General features: G+C 36.0%; 1 protein-coding gene across 1 annotated transcript in view; it reads right to left on the reverse strand.

Moving 5' to 3' along the window:
- Positions 1-595: 595 nt before the first annotated feature.
- LOC104386771 (contactin-5-like) overlaps positions 596-21,490 on the reverse strand; it is a gene marked incomplete at its 3' end in the record, with an annotated part of 128,413 nt that continues 107,518 nt past the window's right edge. Inside the window, exons 8-11 of the mRNA XM_009995426.1 lie at positions 13,949-14,130; positions 4,763-4,899; positions 2,690-2,819; positions 596-746 (exon numbers count right to left, since the gene is read on the reverse strand). Of these exons, the coding sequence (XP_009993728.1) occupies positions 596-746; positions 2,690-2,819; positions 4,763-4,899; positions 13,949-14,130 (600 nt within the window). The remainder of the gene's footprint in view (positions 747-2,689; positions 2,820-4,762; positions 4,900-13,948; positions 14,131-21,490) is intronic.

Here is a 21,490-nt window from a genome sequence, read left to right on the forward strand (position 1 = left end):
TGAAATAGCTTTTGCAGCTAATGAGGACAGATGTACTCTCTTGCTTTCATCAGTATTGCACAAATGAACAAAAAAGGACTTGCTTTTATCTTTTTGACTAATGCCATACAAGTCACTTTAAGTGGTTCTTTCACATATATTACCAGAAAGAAGATAAAATTGCTCTGTGTACTTAAAGACCATTTGCAAGGTGACAAATCTATTCTAGTGTACAATCTTGTAAAGCCCAATTACATCTGGCATTTAACCTGCACTGCTTAAAATATGTTTAACATACAGAGCTGGACAAAACTTATTTAGTCAAACATATTCTGTTAAACTGTTTAACTGAAGCCTTTTTGAAACAAGTAACCGAAAATAGAGAAAAAACCAAAAACAATAACTTATTTTCAGCTGTCTGCATCTCTGAACAATTTTAAGATTTTTCATTTCAATATTGTAGAAACAATAATGTCTCTACTGTCAGACAAATCAGCTTGACAAAATACCTATGCCATACCCATACAAGAAAAAAATGCATGTTCTTGTCACTTGTGTTTTATCACAGAATCAAATACACAAACACAGTATTTAGTTTACTGAACAGACTTCTGACCTCTTACTTTCCTTTAGTGCTTTATCTCCTTTCTTCCAAGTGATAGTTGGCTTTGGAGAGGCTTCTGGTTTGCACTCAATGACAACTTCCTGGCCTTTGGTAATAATTATTGTTTTCCTCATTTGATTTAGTGGGAACGTGGGAGCTGAAGCTGATATATAAAAAAAATAATAAAAAAAGTTTAAAAAGGTACATTAACTCTACAAGGATCAATCACATCTTCCTGTTTCATTATGTTCCAACAGAAGATTACAATAATATATTTGGTTTTGGGGTCAGAATCTCAATTTTTCGCTTGGAAAATATTATACTACAGATTGGGTGGAATTTTACCAAATATTTAAAATCAGCAGCCAAAACTAGATGGCAGGTCTGTAACTTAATCCAGTAATGAATTAGTGACTTTTCCTTCATGACAACATATTAACAAAGATTGTTTATGAAATCCAACAGGTTTAGAAATTAAATGCTATAGTTCATTTAGATAAACCTTTAATTTTTTTTTTTTATAACGTAGGTAACTGGTTAGAAGTAATGAATTCAAAATGAAGTATAAACTCCATAGCTATCCAAAATGCACTCTCTAGAGTTAATTGTTACACTGTTAATTTTTAAACGAGTTTTGCAAAAATGAAGCCCACCCCCACTTCTCAGCTACACATAAAGGAATATATTACACACCATTGCCTCAAATATATAGGAATTTCCTACCATTATTTTGGGTAATTTTCATACCAGATACATTTATCTGGACAATTTATTAAGTTCTTTTCCCTTTAGTAATCCAGAAAATTAAACTCAACTGCTTCTTTAATGTAACATTATGGTTAAAATTTAACAGGGGTACAATTTCTAGAGTGACAAAATGAAAGGTGGATTTCACTGCAGCAACATATAATGGCCATTTCCAATATTAGAGAACATCACAGAAAGTGTACAACTACCTGATATAATAGGCATACTTATTATATAATAGATATAAAAAACAGAGCAGGAGAACACTGTAATCAACAGGGATCCCTTCACTGTCTGAATCACAAATAAAGGAAAATGATGGAAAGAACCAACCACTGTGGGTTTAAATTTATGGCTAGATAGAATTATTTTTTAGAGTTATCAGTGAAATTCTAATATTGGCCAGCTAGGAAATAGTGGAAATGTACTAGATAGTTTATTTTCCAGAAGAATCAATAGCTCAAATGTAGTATATTATTTCAGTAACTTCAGCTTTATTTTTTTTTTGAGAGTTTACAAGTTTGATGCCCAGATGCAGGTTTTGAAATTTGCAAGTTTTGAGTAGTGCAGAGACCTGTAATCACTGATATGGCCATTGAATTACTTTGACAGACGGCTGTCTTCCGCCTATATTATCCTGTAATAGAGATCATGAGACCCCGCAAGTCTGTCTCACTTAAACCTCACTTTTATCACTACTGTCCCATTGTGCGCAACCACAGATTGTTTTGATGAAAATTTGTGTTGAAAAGACATGCATCAAGATTTTCTTCATTAACTTCAGCTTTTCACTAATTAAATTTTTATTATATTTCCTGGTAGCATTGTGTAGTATTTTTATTTTACTGTGGATTATACTAATTGAAACATAATTTCCTGTATTCAGTCAGCTCTGGTGACTTCTTTGGAATTTTTTTACACCTTTAAAACTAAGATCATTTTTAATTACCTTTGAATAATGGCCTTGGTATAAATAATGATTCCATAAAAAAAAATTCAAAATTACTAAATTTAAAAATATTTACTTTCTTTAGGTTTCTTCTGCATTTATTTTTAAAGGAGTAAAAACTATGTTTGCATGTATTTGAACTGAAATAGCTGTATGTGAGCAATAATAATAAAATGTAATGGAGTCAGTAATTTATTAAATAAACATTTTCTGTCAACCGAAGGACTTGTGCTGCTTGGGCAACAAAGGAACCACTCACACATGAATAATAATAAGAAAAAGAAACCAAATTTTATCTGCTCTGCTAAGTTTGGACTGGCAGAAGCTGTTTCTTATCATAACAGAACAAGAACAAATGTAATTACGAAAGGGAAAAAATGAACAGCCTGCTCTTTTCCGATAATACTCACCTAAAATCTTTAGCTCGGCACTGGCATAAGTGGTACCATACTTGTTTTCTGCTAAGCACTGATACATGCCAGCATCTGAGAGATTGACATTGTGGATCATCAGAACACCATTAACCATCTCAATTCTGTTCTGTAATGGAATAATAATAATAAAAATCTATGAAAGCAAACAGGCACTGGAAGTTTGCTGTGCTATTAGCTTAAGGCAAAGGCATAAAAGACATTCTAAAGCTAAAATAAAACCGAGCAACAAATGTTTTTTGATTAACTTTTTTTTTTTTTGTTATACAAGGATTAGCAAGAAGGCAAAACGGCAGAAGGCAAAAAAACCTCCAAAAATAGTTAAAGGTAAATATTTTTCAGTGCAAGTTCACTATTTCTAAGGCTGGCTTTTTTTTTTTTTTTTTTTTTCTTTTTTTCCCCCTTCTTCTGTTTGGTTGTTTCTCTGCTATGATGTGTACATGTTTTTTCCACCCATTTCATCCTAGGAACTTCAATGAGGTAAGAAATCAGTTACTGATGTAACATACCTGATAACAAAATTTCTAGCAAATGTTTGGTTTCAGTCATTATATTATTTTCATAAATATAGATATAAAAGATTGCTTGCATGAGTAAGAATGAAAGGGTCTAATCTCCTTCATTACCAGTGCAGATTTCTTATTTGAAAGGTCCACTAAAATAAAATCATTACCACAGCAGGAAGAAGAAGGAATTAATAGTTGTCTATGGAAATGTGTAGTTTGTGGAACTGTATAACGACTAATTTAAACTGCTATAAAACATCTCTAGATTTCATTGTTACAGTTGTTGTAGCTTTAATTAAAAATCAATAAAGATTAAAGCGAGAATGCAGAAGAAACTGTGTAAAAATTTCTCTCTGTTTTAAGTCCCCTGTTTAAATTTATATTTGAAGTTTTTCAGAGTCTGGTGCAACTAATAGCTTGGAAAATCAGAAAACCAAAAAGTACAGATATTTAAATTGCTTCAATTTCAGGACTAATAGCTTCATCTAAAAAGGTAGAAATGGATAAAGTAAAAGCATATAACCCTATTTTCAATTCTTCACAGCTTAAAAAGCTGTGTTTATGTTCTCTTGATCATTGTTTGTATAGTTGGTTGATGTTCACAGATAGAGGCAACATTCAGTGACATTCCATCTTTTATCCATTCTGTGAGTTTATTTACAAATTGAGACATTTTCTTTCAGAATTGAACAGCTTTAATTAAAAAAAAAAATAAATAATAAAATGAATGAAATAAATTTAGAAGTTATTTGTACTCTAAATAATTTGAGACTACAAAAAATGGAAAGGTGATGGGCAAAAACCCACATGTGCTGGTCATTGTGTGAGAGGAAACAAAGTGAAATAAAAGGCAGGTCATGCCATGAGTGGTCTTTTAAAAGGAAAAGAGAATTTTATCTAGATCTATTTCAAAACATATCAAGTGACTGTAGTTGAAGACTTAACATTCCAGGAGTCTTACATGAAGCATTTTAATGGTCTTCAGGGTGAATTCTGTTACTTACAGAGATTGAATGAAGTTAAAAAACTGATGCAAATATAATATTCATTGTGGCTCTATAATTAGCCTACTAGTGTTTTGAAGAGTAGAATTATATAAAATAAAATCTGCAAATAACAAAATGTTAAGATTGGGAAAAATGCAAAGGAATCTGATACAGGATATGAAGCACTTGTCTGAGTCATTGCTACCTTTTTTGACAGAAAAAAAATGCAAACAGCATAATACCATTATCTAAAAGAAAAAAAAAATTAAACTGACAAGATTGTTTAGATGTACACTATAGTTCAAAGGCAGATGATGTTGCAGACACAGCTCAGAAGGTGCACTCTCCCATGTATTTCTGAACTACAGAGAAATACCAATGAATGCAATTTTTCGCTGCTTGAGGGGGTTCAGAGGGGACACACATAGAAAATCTGTCTGTATACTAACACTTCAGAAACGAACACAAAACCTAGTCATTTCTGAAGTACTTTTTAAACTGATTTTATCTGAAGAGAAGGAGAAACATGCAACATACTGGTGACTCCTCGTCTAATGTACCTGTGGCCAGAGAGGAACTCCATTTTTTAGCCAACGATATGTGGGCCTTGGCTTTCCGGTGGCTTTGCATTCCCATCGGAGCTGATCTCCACTGTCTAACTGAGTATCATTCAGTTTCTCCACCCAATTTGGGTAGGCTGCAAGAAAAAAAATACCATGCTATACACAAAACTTACAAACTGTTGAATCTCTAAATTATCTGTAAAGACTTAACCAAGTAAAGAGCTTAAATATGCCCATTACTGAGCTTAGTTTACTCTCAGAAAGAAGCACATTTTTAAAAAATTACCAAAACCAAAAGAGAAAGTAATAAAATTAGCACAACTTCATAACTTCATAACTGATTTAATGGAAGGTGTTCCTGCCCATGCATGGGGCAGGTACTAGATGATCTTTAAGGTCCTTTCAAACCCAAACTATTCTATGATTCTATTATTCTGGGATAACTTTAAAGGAATGCTGTATTGGCACTAGGCAGTGAGCAATGTCATGACAAGGAACAGAAATCTGCCTGATTTAATAAAGTGACTATACTATGTATAAATGCATTCATTATTACTAAATTTAAGAACGTTTGCTTGTTAGACACGATAGAATACTTAGTAACTTTTCAAGACCTAAACTATTTAAATGTTAGTAAGGAGGCTGATCATCATAGACTCTCTTTGATGTAGTTTTCTCAGTTTACTAGGAAATAATGATTTATTGAGCTAGGAATGACTGGGTATTTGGTAAGTTATTTCCACATATTTTTGTTAATGTATCTTGAATTTAACTCAATTTCAAGGGAGAAAATATTTTTAACTATCTTAAGATAGGAAACAAAAGCATTTCCAGCATTCATCAGGAACATAAAGTACACAGTAAATAAATGTTAAAACAGGCTTTTTTTAAAGGTAGACAGTTGTTAGGTGTCTATGTGATCATTAATACCTAAATTTCATGTAATAATCTATTAAAAGCAAGGAATATTTTTTGCAGAGCATCATAGAATGGTTTGGGTTGGAAGGGACCTTAAAGGTCATTTAGTTGCAACACCCCTGCATGGGCAGAGAAATCTCCCACTAAATCAGGTTTCTCAAAGCCCCATCCAACTTGGTCTTAAACACTTCCAGGGCAGCCACAACTTCCCTGGGTAGCCTGTGCCAGTGTCTCACCATTCTCATAGGAAAGAATTTCTTCCTAATGCCTAACATAAATCTCAGCTCTTCTAGTTTAAATCCATTGACCCTAGTTCTCTTGCTACATGCCCTTGTAAAATTTACCTCCCCAGCTTTCCTGTAGGTCCCCTTCAGGTAATGAAAGGCTGATATGAGGTCTTCCAAGAGCCTTCTCTTCTTCAGGCTGAACAACCTCAACTCTCTCAGCCTGTCTTCATAGGAAAGGTGCTCCAACCCTCTGATCATCTTCATGGCCTTCCTCTCAACTCACTCCAATGCCTCCATGTCCTCACTTGAATGTTCTAGAACTGGAGACAGTACTCCAGATAGGGTCTCACCAGAGTGGAGTAGAGGGGCAGCTCACAATATAGTTGGCTTTTTGGGCTGCAAGCACATATTGATGGCTCATGTTGAGCTGCTCATCAACCAACACCCCTAAGTCTTTTTCCTCAGGGGTGTCCTCAATCCACTTTTCTCAATTAAGCAGATGATGCCAAGTTGAGTGGGGAAGTAGACCCTTCGGAAGGGAGAACCACCCTCCAGGAGGACCTGGACAGGCTGGAAGAGTGAGCTAACAAGAACCTTATGAAGTTCACCAAGGACAGGTACAAGGTCTTACACCTGGAAAACATAACTCAGGAGTGCAGTTCAGATCAGGATCTACCCAGCTGGGGAGCAGCCCTGTGAAAAGAGACCTGGGGGTCCTGGTGGAGAAGGTTAACATGATTGAACACTGTGCTGCAGGAGCAAAGAAAGCCAACAGGATGATGGGCTGCATCAGCAAGGGCATCACCAGCAGAGATAAAGAAAGCACCATCCCACTCTACTCAGCACTTGTCAGACCACACCTAGAAAACTGTGTTCAGCTCTGGTCCCCACTGTTAAAAAAAACAAACATGCAAACAGGCTGGAGAGTCCAAAGAACAGCCACAAAGATGAACAAAGGAATGGCAAGCCTGCCATATGAGGGAAGGCTAAGTTTGTTCAGCATAGAGAAAAGAAGGCTTAGGGGAGATCTTATTGCTATGATCCAGTACTTAGGGTGTGGTTACCAAGTGGATGGGGACTCCTTTTTTATAAGGATTCACACGGAAAACATAAGGGGTAATTGGTGAAAGGTAATCCTGGGGACATCCTCATGGAACATCAGAAGAAAATTTCACTGTGACAATAGTTAGACTTTGGAAGTCTCCCCAGGGAAGTGGTGGACACCACTCAACACTGAACAATTTAAGACTCAGCTTGAAAAGGCACTGAGACATTGCATTGAAACCATCTTAATACCTAGAAAGGTTGGATCAGATGATCCTTGAAGTCCCTTCCAACCTGACATTCTACAATTCTCAACCCAACCTGTTATTTTGCTTGGGATTGCCCCAGCCCACGTGCAGGACATTTCATTTGTCTTTATGGAACAGTAGACATGGACCCATCTCTCAAGCCTGCCAAGGTCCCTTTAGATGGCTTCCAACCAGAATCTTACAATTTGGAAAACTTTATATGACTCAGTGAGGAACTGAGCATTCATATGCAGACATAAAAATGTGTTCTTAAAAGCCAGCTTTTGTGTTTTCATACTGTAGACATATTCATTTGTACAGCAAAGAGGATGATAGATTAAGTTAATTAAATTGATGATATCAAATGTTGGTTTGTTTGGTGTTTTTTCAAATACTAGAGAATAAGTAGCTAAAAGGCCTTCATTGCTAAAGACATACAAAATTCTTCTGCTTGGAATGAATAGAAGTCCAGATCTGTCACAACAAAGTCTTTGCTTCAAACACCAGATAATTGATAATGTACTTAAACATGGGGAGCTGAGTTTAAAAAGAAACCTTTGAACATAGCTGGTGTTTGACAGGTCACCAATCAAAGGCGTGAGAAGATATGAAAAGGCATGGCAGGTGACTAACTGCTTTTAGCTTACATCTCATGCATGGATGATAAAGAAAGTGTACGAGATGTCTATCATTCCTAAGCAGAGAACAGTCTGCCTCAGAGTCCCTGACAAGACAGTTGTCAGCAGCTGGAAAATATTAGAAAAAGAATCACTCATTTCCCCTTTAGTAGAGAAAAAAAAGATAAGTTTGAACCAACCTCACTCTCAAACCCAACACCAAAAACCTCTGCTCCCTTGTTTTTCTCATTACAGTCAAGGCAATGCATGACATGCTCCACATGTGCTCCTCTGCACTGAATGGCTTGATTCTTAAGTTATATCAAAGGGTCCCATGAAATGCTCAGAAGTAGTTTATGGGCATCCCTGCTCACTTGTTGTATGCTAATTGTCCTAAAAATATAGTATGATTGCAGAGTACAGTTGACGCTGTTGGTATTTTTTAAGTGTTTTGGTAGGCACTAAGGAGGCATGCTGAGATGCAAATGTTTCTTTCCTTTGAAAATGAGTATGCTAATATGATTTTGGAAGATGTGACAGTTAAATGTTTAACTAAAAATTCATAACAATTTGCCAGAGGTGACAAAAATCATGCAGTTTCAAAGAGGTGTTAAATTGTTCCTATTTATATTTCATTCTTTATTATTTTGCTTTTCTGAAAATTGTATCATGTGACGCAAAGAACACATAGTCTTATTTTTCTGTGTTGAATTTGATCTCATTGTGGACCAGAGACTTCAGAATTAGAGTGTGTAACTGTTTACACTGAAATAAAACTGCCTCCCAATCTGGGCTGCAGAGATGTTCTCCTCAGCACACAACTTCCACTCCCTACCTTCCGTCTGTGGCTGTCTTGATAGCAAAGTCATGGCACGGGTTTTCCCCTGTAACTAGCAAATTAGAGTGGTATGATCAATTGATATTAACAAGCTTTTTTCATTCATTGGGTATTTCTACCCTAATTTTTGTCCTTATAGCCTAAATGGCCTTTGTATTCTTAATTTTCAAGTTGTTGAACCTGCCATTAGCCAAAGCAATAATACAGATTCCCACCTCTTTAAAAACAAGGTAGCAAAACAATAGGGAGATGTAGCAGAAACAGAGCTAAATGCATGATTGAGATCTTTTCTGGCTTCTTTTTCTCTCTCTGTGTATTCCTTAGTTTGCCACAGAGTTCTCTCTCTGCTCATTAGCAAGGATCGTTCTCCATAATGTTGTAATACTTGTTCTTAAACCCTGTCAATAAACTAAACAATGAAACACTTAACTGGATGCACAACCTCTCAGTTAATATATTCTTTTTTATTGTGACAAGAAGGTGTTAACCTCATTCTGATGTTAATCTCATAACAGCACTTAATTTTAATTAGAAAATAGAAATCCTGAAAAGCATGTAAGAAGATTACAAAATAACAGTTGTTTTGTTTGTCTGTTTTTTTCCTTTTTATAAATGCAACATTCACCTTGGGGAATGGGTCTTTGCCCAGCTTTTATCTATCCAACAAAGAGTTTTTGGCTGAATGTAAGAATAGGAGGATTTATTTTTTAATTCAGTAGTCTTCATGTATATTGTGCTACAGCTTCATGCAGTGCTTCTGAGATTTTAAAATCACCATCCAATCCCTCATCTATTTTATGTTGTGTTTCTGAACCTGTTTATTCAAGGATGTCAAAATGTTTTACTAACAGAAATTGGCAATAAATCTGCAAGATCACTGGACAGTTTTTATATCTTCAGTGTCAAATGAAATTCAGATGCAGAAAGCTTTCTCAAATTATTAAGCAACTTTTTGACTGAAATAAAATTATGGACAAAATTTTGCATAGACAAATGACTTCAAATAGTGTCCTAGAATATGAAAGATTGCAGAGTTTAGGATGCAAAAACACATTTTCTGGACTCGAGGCAATTGGAAAGTACAGAGTTGAGAAGAAAAGGTTGCTGTTGCAGTGAGAAAGGTATGATAAATTTCAAATGGAGGTGCAATTTTGACCACAAAAATCTCTTCCTCTTTAGATAGTTTTACTACACGTATTTGGGGGTAACATGTAGTGGGACCAGTGCCACACAGATTTTATAAGGACTGCATGAAAGAGTTTTTTAAAGTCAGGATGGCCTGCTACACTGCATTATATGAGCACAGCTGCTCATGAGGGTCCCTGTCATTAGGGTCAGGGTTTTTTGGTCTGGTTTACAACATCACTCTCTGCTGAACTGGCACTAGTGAGTAGATAACACAGAAGAAACCCAAGAAGTTCGGAGTAAGAGAGGAGCAGGAATTGTAGGCTGCAAGCAAGGGTATATGTAAGAATGTGATTACAAAAGGTTAATGCCCAACTTCTCCAAACAATTTTAGCTTGTGTGCTCTGTTCTATTAATAAATTTGAACTTGAATAAAATGTAATGTAAACTACAACATGAGCAGATCACTTGGGGGAAAAGTCACACATCTCAAAAAAGACTGTAGTGCCTTTGAGGGTATCTTGCATTGTCAAAATTACGGTTTTGATCCCTTTTTCACCTCTACAGCTGAATTTCCTCTAAGGGCTGAGACTACAGGAATTTGAAATTGTCAGCATCTGAAATACCACCTTCTGCACAACATCCAAAGTGTCAGATGCATCAAGCAGTCATGGTATATCTGGACTTCAGCATCAGGTAATAAATGAAAAATCACTAGTTTGTGATTAAATGGGACCAGACAGGCAGACAGGGTGTCCCAGGCTTACTCCAAAATACTTTGTGGTGACCTTGATCAGATGCAACTGAAGGAATGAAGAAGATTCAAAAAGTCAGAGAGTGAGTTCCTATAGAGATATGCAAATTATGAGAGAGCAGTATGAACCAGCTGGCCCTGCAGCCTGCTCTGAAATTTTACAAGAAAAACCTGGTAAGAAATGATGGCATGTATCTGAATTTCTGAGCCAAAATAATTGCTGTCTCCTGGAGGAATAACTTGTCAATGAAAACACAATGAGCTTAAAGATAAATAATTCACGTTGACTGTTGTCATGAATAAGAGGTACAGCAGAAAAATATGTTTCAAGTAATGACCCCAAATCTTGCTATATCAACTATCAGCAAAGAAAGATGAGAATTTTGTAAAGTAACGTTTGCCTTAATTTTGCACTGCTAAAAGCCTTCTTATTCAAACCCTCTTACACCCCTGGAAAGGGTAGCTGAAGTTTGTAGGCCAGTGAGACACTAATACTATCTTCAGGAGCACTGAAGGCTCCAGGAGGCTCACAGGGGAGTATTTCATCTTGAGGCCAAGAAAAGGCATTTGTAGAGCCTATTAACAGTTTGCTCTTCTGCTGCTGCTGTACTGGAAGTTGCTGCAGGCCTTCTCCATCTGGAAGCCCTCTGTTACCTGCTCTGACCTTGCTCCCTGGTAGGTGAAACTCTGGCTCAGATCTGATTTTGAACTACCTGTGAGATAGTCTAAAATATATTAGAATTAAAAGAAAATTAATAATACACAAGTCTCACATAACTGTTAATCAGAAGAATGAAAAAATATGGAGTAGGCCCACTTTCTATAATGTTAAAGCAGTTGTTCTGATGCTATTGCAAAAACTGCTGATTAGCACTGTGCTGGTTTGGTTCTGGCATGGTTTTGGTAGCAGGCTAGGAGCCCCAGGGGTAACTCCTGTAAGAAGCTACTAAAAGCTACCCCAGCTCAGGTGGCTAAGGCAGGGTCCTTAGAAAGACAATAGATGTGCCTCTACAATTACCATACGAAAGAACTGATGTAAGACTTGAGGAGAGATTAACCAGGGGAGAAAGAGCTGTGCTGGAGAGGTGAGAGCAGTGGAGAGGGTGAAGATCCTGAGGTTGCAAGGAAAAAGGGGCCTATGCAGAAGTTTCCCTGCAGCCCATGGGGAGATGGCAGGGTGTCCTGCTGCATTCATGGAGGAATATGGTAGAACATTCCCGGAAGGCACCAGAAGGGGCGAATGCACTTGCAGCCCGTGTACTTGGATCCTCAGACATGGGGGACCATACATCAAGGAAGGTGACGGCTCCCGAAGCAGCCCTTGACTGTGAGAAGCCCACGCTGGAGCAGCTCCGAACCTCGTGGGAAGGACTCATGAAGGAGAGGTTTGTGGAGGGCTCTCTCCCATGGGAGGGACCCCATGGGGCAGCAGGGACGGACTGTAAGGAATCCTTCTTCCTGAGGAGGATGGTGCAGCAAGAACCACCAGCCTGTGAACTGACTAATCTGACATGGAATATGTTTTCTGAGGACTTGTAGATTTGCATAACATCTTTATTTCTGCTCAAAAAAAAATGTGTCCTGGCTAATGAGAGAGGCAGAGTTGTGTAGACACTGTATATTTGCTGTGATTTAAGTTCTGTTTGTCATCCTGCCACAGGTCTTCAGGGTGCTCTCGAGGAAATAATTTTATTTTCCAGCATCTTCTTCTCTATCTTGAAGAGCAACTTCTATATTTTTAGAACTTTGAGAGGAGAGGTAGATATAATTGTAACTCCTTTATAAGGTGCCTTGGCATCTAATATTTTCACAAGTCTAGAAAACAGTTAGTTAAGTGTATAAGCTGGACTATACCTTGTAATTCAAATTAAATTGTTTAGATTTCAGGCATCTGAAGAAATGTTGTAGAAAAATACCAAGCATACTACCAGATGTTCCTGTCCACAGGTCCCTAGCAGGAGGTTTCATACTTTAACAGAAACAGCTGACAGTAAGAATTGGTAATGCTGGAGAAATATCACTGGGGTCTTGGCACGCTAGGAGGTTCCTGGGCTTTGCCTGCTGTTTTCAGTAAAAGTCTTATAAAACCATTGCTACAAATTCAGTAAGGGTGGCATGTTCAAAATGAACGGTCCAAAAAACCAACTGCCACCTTTGCTATCACACATATTTTCCCATCATATAACAAAAAACATTTGAAGACAAAAGTCTGCCTGTAGCTCTAAATGGCTGAAAATGAACAGAAAGGAGAAAAGCATCATCCAGTGATATGCTGACAGTCACTAAAAACAAAGGAGCTAAGAAAAAGACATTGGAAAGCTGGAGGAGACAGGAAAATTGATTATGGGCCTAGAAATATTGGCATACGTGGAAAATGAACTAACCACATGATGCCAGTCTACTGGTATTTGATGAAAGTGTGTAACAAAGACAGAGAACTGTGTATGGTTAATAATGGGGAAAAAGCAGTAGGAGCTATGGGCTGAAATCAAGGAGAGACTCCTTTTTTAAAGTTATCTGTTAGCCTGAGGTCCTGCCTAAACTGCAGAAGTTGGAATTCCACTGACTGTGATATTTGAAGACAGAAACCAATTCAAAATCTGAAAGATTCGTTGCATGTTCTCCTGCAACAGACCTTTCCTACTAAGTATTTCAGGTTGTAGCATTCGTGGGATGATAGCAAATGATGTAATTTAGATATAGGATAGGGATGTATGAAATGATAAGAAGCAGGTGGGACTCAAGCATATATTCAATATATGGAAAACTTTGATGTGTCAATATTTAAACCTTTTTCTTTGTAATGTGATGCATGTTTCACATCTTTATGCTGATTTAAAAAAAACCAACAACCAACTTTTAGAAAGATCAGTCTTACCAGGAAATTGTGCAGAGCTTTCTGAAAATCAGAAGATTAACAAATTATGCGTGCTTGGATTGAGATTTTTTTACAAAAACAGAAGCTCTAATTCCTAATTTGTCAAAACTGCAAGTAGGCATGGCAAACTCTGATAAGAATCCTAAGATATTTCTCATATTGTTTTCTGATAGATATACCATGCTCAGGTTGCATGTCATTGTTATATGTTATATCAGCAGAAAAAACCCCCAACTTTTAAAATTATAGTAATAGTCTTTAAAAAACAAAACAAGACAAAAACCTACACCAAAATCCCATAAAGATCAAACATGAAATTGTATTAAGGCCAGTTTTTGAGGGAGACAACTTTATTTATATTTCAGACTTTAATGCTGTACTAAGGAATAAAAATATACAGTTTAATTCAATACTAATTTTATTTCAGAGGAAAAATATTTTGTTTCTACTGGACCTTAGCATCCTTCATATGTAGGTAAAACATTAAGTGGGTACAAAGCATTGCTGGATAATACTATCTGCAGTTAAACTTACTGTACACCTGCAGTTGTCCTCTGAAGACGTTTCTTCCACGTGAATTTTCAGCTTTACATTCATACATCCCTGCGTCCTCTAGCTGCACATTAGGTATTTCAAGCACAGCTTGGGATTTTCTCAGGCGCGCTTTACTTGGATTATGGCCATTAACTTTCCTCCAAGAGATTGTTGGAACAGGGCTGAAATATTTAGTAAAATTGCTGTTAGGACTCTTCCACTATTGAGAATATAGATTCTGTTACCTGGAAGTTTAAACACTTAATAATCTAAGTAGCAATAATATATAACCACAATTAAGGTTCATATAATGCCTGATATACCTCACTTTCTGTAGGGAATCTTTAATAAATGGTTTGTTACATAGAATGTGTCTCTTTCATCCACAAGGGAGACCAAGATTTTACTGAGATCAAGTAAATCACTGGAAATACTCTCTCTAGAGCTTCTTTAGCACTCTGCTTTACTCCTGAACACTTCCACTCAATAGACAAAAGAAAATAACACCTTCAAAACCTTGAAGATTTTAGCAATTCCAACACTTCCCAATACTCCTGCAAAACAAACTGCAATTCAGGACATCAGTGGTAATGCTCATCCAGGTGGGGAATTTCAGTACTGCTGTATTTTAGACAAATTAAAGTGATGAAACTTTGGACATCTCTTCTGTTGCAATATCTTTTAAGTTACAAAATCGGTTGCATAAGAAGTATATATTAATGGCAGTACTGCTTCTGACTCATTACACACTTGCTCGTGCTCTCTTCATATTGCTATTCCATACAGGTCTATGTGGAAGCTGAGTCACTTACATTGATACTGAAGGAAGAAATGGATAGTGTTTTCACTCATTCGATTTTCTTTTTAGCCCAAACACTCATCAGTCACTGTGCACAAACTGGGCTTTTTGATGCAGACATGCATTTATCTAAACATGGCAGTGGGTGTTTAAGGGGGAAGAAAAAAATGAACAAAACAAAACCAAAATTAAAATAAAAAGGAACTCTGCTTATGAAATCTTTCATTAATCTTTCATTAGATTCAAATTCAAAGCTTTTATTAAGTTCTGCCACCATTTACTAACTTTCATTTATTATAACTATATGAAGTTTCATCAAATAATCACCTTTCTCTCAGTAAGTCCGAGTGTCCAATTTGAGACGCAATGGCAACCACGTATGGGTAAAACTCAGACTTTCTTTTCAGACATGATGTTCTAAATTCTAGTATAGAGATTCAGAAAATTCCCAGACTTGTAGTTGGTGGTCGAAAGGTTCATCGAATCTTGTCTCCTGAATGTCACAAATTACTGGATTGCATAGATCCTACTAGGATAATTACATCACAAGGTTTGTTTCATGGCCAACATATGGATCTATATGGAACAGTATCCACCATTTATTTGGGTATACCAGAAAGCGATAGTAATTGTTTCCCTTAACAGTTTACTGCACTGATTAATTAACCTAACAAAGACACTTTATTTTAAGTATGTGTGGATTCATCTCTAAGGTATAGTTTCTACAATATCACTCCATTCTTGCAAAATGGTCCTTTATCACTTTCCCTCTACTTCCTCCACAGTGTTGGGGATAATAAATGTATGGAAATCACATTGCCTGTTTTTTTTTTTTTCTTTTCTCAGTAAACCAAACAGACTGATCTCTTTTTCTACAGGACTCCAAACATGCATTTTCTTTTTATAGATGGCTGAGGATCATAGGACGGGTCTGGGTCTTATAAACTCTTCCCCTCCCCGCTGTATTGTGTTACCATAAAAACTTGATAGCTTGCTCATTATTAATCTTTAAATTACTTTCTTGCTAACCAGTTTCAAATTTTGTTGTCCTGTAGGTTTGGTTTGAGGATTCTTTGTGCATCTCACTTTGTTCTAATCTATAATGTTTGCTTCCTATTAGAAGTTATTTTACATACTTTTCAATTAGAAGGTTAAAAAAACTTCCCATTAACTGAACAAAGTAATTAAACCTGTTAAATTTTAAATATGTAGAATAACTAGGATATTTCTGTTTCTGATGCACTAATATAACTTACTGATTTTACCCTACCACTTGTGATATTCCTTTCACATCCTTAGCTACATATTTTTATTTGTTATATTTGATAGCTCTTTGTATATCTTAGTAAAATGACAATTTTTTTCCACTTGTTGACTCTCATTTCTAATTGCACACCTGACATTTATATTAAAAGTTATATTTTTTCTTGAGTGACTTTCTGGAGATTTTTTTTAACTCTCTTGTTCTTTTGCACTCAGCTTGAAATGTAAACTGCTTGTATGTTTGTCCTCTTCCTATACGGAATATGATTATGTCATGATTGCTGCCTGCAAAAAATCATGGCCAGGCAAGTGTTTAATTAATCATCACAGATCATAACAAAGGTTTACAGTATGAATACTTTATGCTAGTACAGTGCAATACTAGTCAGTAACTTCTGTTTTATGAATGAGATAGGTGGGCAGTTACACTTGATTTGGCACCATAAGGGTGCTATCCTTGTTGCCTGTTAATGCTTACTTGCCCTTCAGCTCTACTTCCTGTAAAATCAGTGACAAAAAAGTTTCTGCTCTATTGTTATGGAAGAAAATTGGTTCTGCTGAATAGAACTGGTAAGTGGGATTTTTTTATAGTGTATATTTCAGAGAAACAATTAATTCATTGTAAACCATGAACATCGTCTCATACAGCTGCTATGAGATGATTATGAAATTAATGTATTTGGAAATTTCCTTTAAATTGCATTTAACTAATTTTTTAAAAAATTGCTTTTGTGTATGCTACAGAAAGCAAATATATATAGCATGGCAAATACAGAGGAAACTTTCTGTTCTCTGCACCATTAGGAAACATTTTAAGAAACTTCACTTTATTTTCTTCACCAGTATGAGACAGTAACCACAGTTTTACAAGGAGATAAAATTACTTTAGCTGTGTAGATTTAATGATTTCAAAGGAAAGTACTCCCAAACTGCAAATCACTAGTCACAGACAACTTGTAGTTCTGTTTAATGAAGCTTCTGATTTTCCTTGCATAACTTACAAGTGAGGGATGAATTTTACATCTGAAATAAAAAGATGTCAATATGTATTTCTCCTCTGTGGCTTTTGTGAGAATGAAATTAAAGCATGAAATATATCGGAGTGAGTTTGTGAAAGAATAAAGTTATGTGACTTCTAGAAAACTCATAAAATCCCCCATAAAAGTTAACATAAGCACATATTGTTCATCTTTTCAAATAATTCACAGCTTTTTATAAAAACAGAGCAACAGAAGTCTCTCTAACATTAATATCAGTTTAATGTAAGAAACATAATTGTTAAATCTTATAATATTATAATCCATATTTTTTTGTCTCAGCAGACATCTGTGGGAATGTAGTTTCCTTATTTGTTATAACCCTGTTCACATTCAACTCCTGTAAGTCATTATACTTCACTGTGGGTTTGTTCAGATGAAATTTGAAGAAAATACGAGTTATAGTTTTACATTCATATATAGAACAGATTGTAAAAGAGAATTTTTGGCAGCATATTATTTGGGGTAACTGTTACTGAAATTGTTGGGAATTCTTTACAGGCTTCTTTGGAAATAGAAATCTTTTGAAAAAATATTTGGAGGAAATTTGATCCTTTTTTTGTTCTTCCTGTTTCATCTGAAAAATAATTTAAATAGATCTATAAAATATATTTATTTCAGGAAAAAGGTGAGGTGGGAATGACAGGAATATTAACATTTTAAAATTCCTTTTCCATGGACCTGAACTCTTAGTTTTTCAGCTGTATCTTAAATAAAAATGCATAGGTTACTTTTTCTGTTTCTTATTGGCACAAATTGATGTGCTATTTCAATATATTTTACCTTCTGCTGCAAAATCAATTCTACTACACACTATGTCTCCTTACCACACATGACTGTTCTGAGCTGTCTTCAAAAGCACAGGTTCAAATCATAACATAGCTTGAAAACTTCTGCATGCCTGTGCATTTGAGACTATAAAAAAGACTTTCCCCTTGTACCCTGTAGCCCTGCAACTGTGTTAAATTATTTCCAATTATTACAGGATAATTATGTAGGATTTAAATGGTGAGGAGTATCATGAAATTCTCTTCAAGAGATACTTTCCAGAAACACTCATCCACCATTCACAATTCTATCTTCAGAACATTCCATGTAAATCTGTTCTGGTCAGATAGAGATTTAGGAGACAAGGTAATAGGATGTCCTTTCATTTTATTATTAAAAAGTAGTAATCATGAAATACAGCAACTGTGATTACTGGTGATTTCAGAGTAGAAATAGGATAGAAGGAAATGGTGATGAGTTTCAAACCTGTGTGCAGGAATGAGCCCAGGTCTGCAATTCACATCAACACATATCCATGACTGTACTAAAAAAGTCTGATGCATATATCGATGTCATATACTAATGTCAATGTGCTGCCCACCACTGCTGACTTGGTCTTTGTAACACAGAGCCAAGGACATTTTGCCTGCTTGGCTACATGTCCTGCTCCACGTCATTTTCTTCACACTGTATATCCTAATAAGTTAGAGGATCTCTAACATCCAAAATAGTGCTATGGGCAATGATTTAATACCTGTAATGAATTATTATTCATAGTGAATTATACTCCAGAGGCTTCTCTGTACTGATTGATCAGAGCCTAAACTGTTAATTCAAACTTGATGCTTAACTGTTTGATGGCTAAAGTCAGATAACATACCTGACACTTCCGATGATTTCAAAGATTTTTAGTAAATCTATAGAAAACCTGTGGGACAGAGGGGTTGTTGTGCTGCTACAACTCTTTTGAGGACAAGAGGAAGACCTTTTTTTTTTTTTTTCCTTAGCCATCCAGTGATCCTTTTCATCCTAGTCTCTGTATCACACCCTATCTCAGCTTTCTGGATGGAGGCACTCTGAAGCAAGGGAACATCCTACTGGAAACTTAAAAACATAACAATGGGTAAATTGACACCAGCCTGTGACTTTATCAAGGTTGTTGAGAATCAAGAATCTGAAGCAACTTGGAAAGTAAAAGGCGTGTGACATCTTCTGTATTAGCATAGGGGATAATACATGAAGAATCCACAGATTTAAATTAGAGGAGACAAATGTTTTGAAGCAGAAAATCTTCCTGAAAAGCTGACAAGTTTTTGGCAGGTGTTTGTATGGATTCTCAGGGCTGCAGTACTACAGTATTACTGTATTTGCTTGCCTTCTGTTAAACTGCTTTATACCTGGACTTATTTTTCTCTGTTCCAAACTTTGTCCTGGCAGGATTTCTGTAGCTGTTAAATTAATCAAGGATTTCTTGACTCTGCTGTACAGATATGGTCAATGTACAGATTGATTCCAGATAAATAGTGACAATGAGTACAGGACTTCTAGAAACAGCAGATCTTCTGCCAGTCATGACCCAAATGAGCACTACATGTAATTTCAGTGTGTCTGGTGTGCACAAGATGGCTTTGAACCTGCTGATCAGCTACTTAGTTTGAAGACAGTGAGCCTGATGGCTTCTGGAAGTGCTGGATTAAAGACTTGTGCCACACAGTATTATATGCATTTATTTATTTGTGGGAAATCCTGAAGACAAATACAGCAGTGGTACCCCTGGGACCTACTTTTGGCTATTGCCAGGATTTGTTTCCTTCTGATCGTCTCAACATCTGACACAGGGAGAAAGCTCACATATGTGCTTCTGGATAGGAATTAGGAATGCAAAAATGTACTCCTCCACCTTTGAAGCAAAAAACCCACCCTGTGTAAATTACTGAAAAATCTTTTTAGTAGCATTTGGTGGTTGATTTTTTGTTTATTTGTGTAGCTTTTTTGTTATTATGTTTTTTCATTTTTTGTTTGTTTTGTTTGGTTGGGTTTTTTTATCCTCCCTCCCCCATTTTTCCCATGCCATATAGTAAAAGCAACTAACTCTAAATTTTTAGGTGTTAGAATAAAGCACTTAGTCAGAGTGAGATAGAATGAGGCCTGAGAGTGCTACTTGAGATCTACCAAAGAGTCTTTATTACATTACTATGAATGATCACAATATTTGTAACAGCATTATAAAGTCTATGCTAGAACAAGTCCACTTAAATCCAGCCTGAAAAATAGGAACAAAATCCTATCCTGATCTAGTTCCATATGACATAAATTCTTATTCAGTATGAGCTAAAAATGAATTTTAGATTGATGAAAGTCTTAGAAAGAATTATTTGACATAAGCAATATATGCTATCAAAGGGAAAAAATCCTGGATCTACTCCTGTTTAATATAAACAAACTCAGCATGAAGATACCATGTTCAAATTGAAAAAGGTTCCTTCATTTAATTGCAAGTTTATCTCTGGGGAAAGGATATCCCTGCTTATAGCACTGACAAATGACGTTCGAGTTTTGATTTCCATCTTGGGATTGTTTCGTTATCAGTGAACTTTAGGAGGTGTTTCCACAGCTTCCAGGTTTGGCATTTTATAGAACTAATAAAATCTGTTTCCTGAAGTGAGAAGTGGTATGAAGGGGCATGGAGGAACATTACTTTTTAAATTCTATTTGACTTAGAAATGTATATTTGTATACCAGTTTTTATCTCTGTCCTGCAGTTTGGTTATGATAAAATAATTCAACTTTACTAACTGATGTAATGTTTTTTTTCCTGTTTTAGAAGGAGAAAATCACCATTTTATGTCTCCATGACCTGTAGATGAAAAATAGAATACCACAGTAAGATTATTTTTTTTTAGGGTGAAGGCAAATTACCATCTGTGGACTTCTAAATAGCAAATTTGCTTTATAACTGCTGATGGTAAGATGCTAGCACTCCTGATTTCCCTATTCATTTTCCCATTCCATTCCTGTTCCATGGAATATTCCTATTCCACTGAATATCTGAATGTTTTGTTCCAACAAGGAACTAGATGTTCTAGATAACATCTAGAATGATTTGCTCCTTTCAACACAAGCCTGGGATCTTGGCATATCTTTTAATAGTGAGTACCATTATACATTTTAAAGACAAGCCAAAATTAGCTTTTTTTTTGTCTGCAAACTGTATATTAAATCTGATTAGAATCCCTCAACCCTCCAACCTTTATTTATTAATGGAGTGATTCATCATTAACTTTCATACTTTGTTTTGACCAGCAGTTGCTGTGTAGGGAGCAGAAACGCTGCCGCTGTCACAGGATTCGATGGAAATGAGAGCTGTTAATGTGCTCTGAATGTCCATAGCATAGAATCAGGTTATCTGTAAATTCAAAAGTGTTTCTATATGTAACCATTATTGTCAAGAAAGGCAAGAACCGTTTTATGTTCATGAAAAAGTACAAGGAAATTTTTATCATTTCTGAAAGCCAGTAGCTAGAAAGGAACAGTTTCTGGGGCTCAATGACTATTCCACTTCAGACATTTCAGAGCTATATCTCTTGAGTGCCACCACAAAGTTCTGCTGACATATCCCAAAGAAATGGCCAGCAGAACTGTCATACTTGGCCCTAAAAACAGTGAACTTTTTAA

The sequence above is a fragment of the Chaetura pelagica genome, unplaced genomic scaffold, assembly GCF_000747805.2.
Source record: "Chaetura pelagica isolate M959 unplaced genomic scaffold, ChaPel_1.0 scaffold44, whole genome shotgun sequence".
Classification (NCBI taxonomy): domain Eukaryota; kingdom Metazoa; phylum Chordata; class Aves; order Apodiformes; family Apodidae; genus Chaetura; species Chaetura pelagica.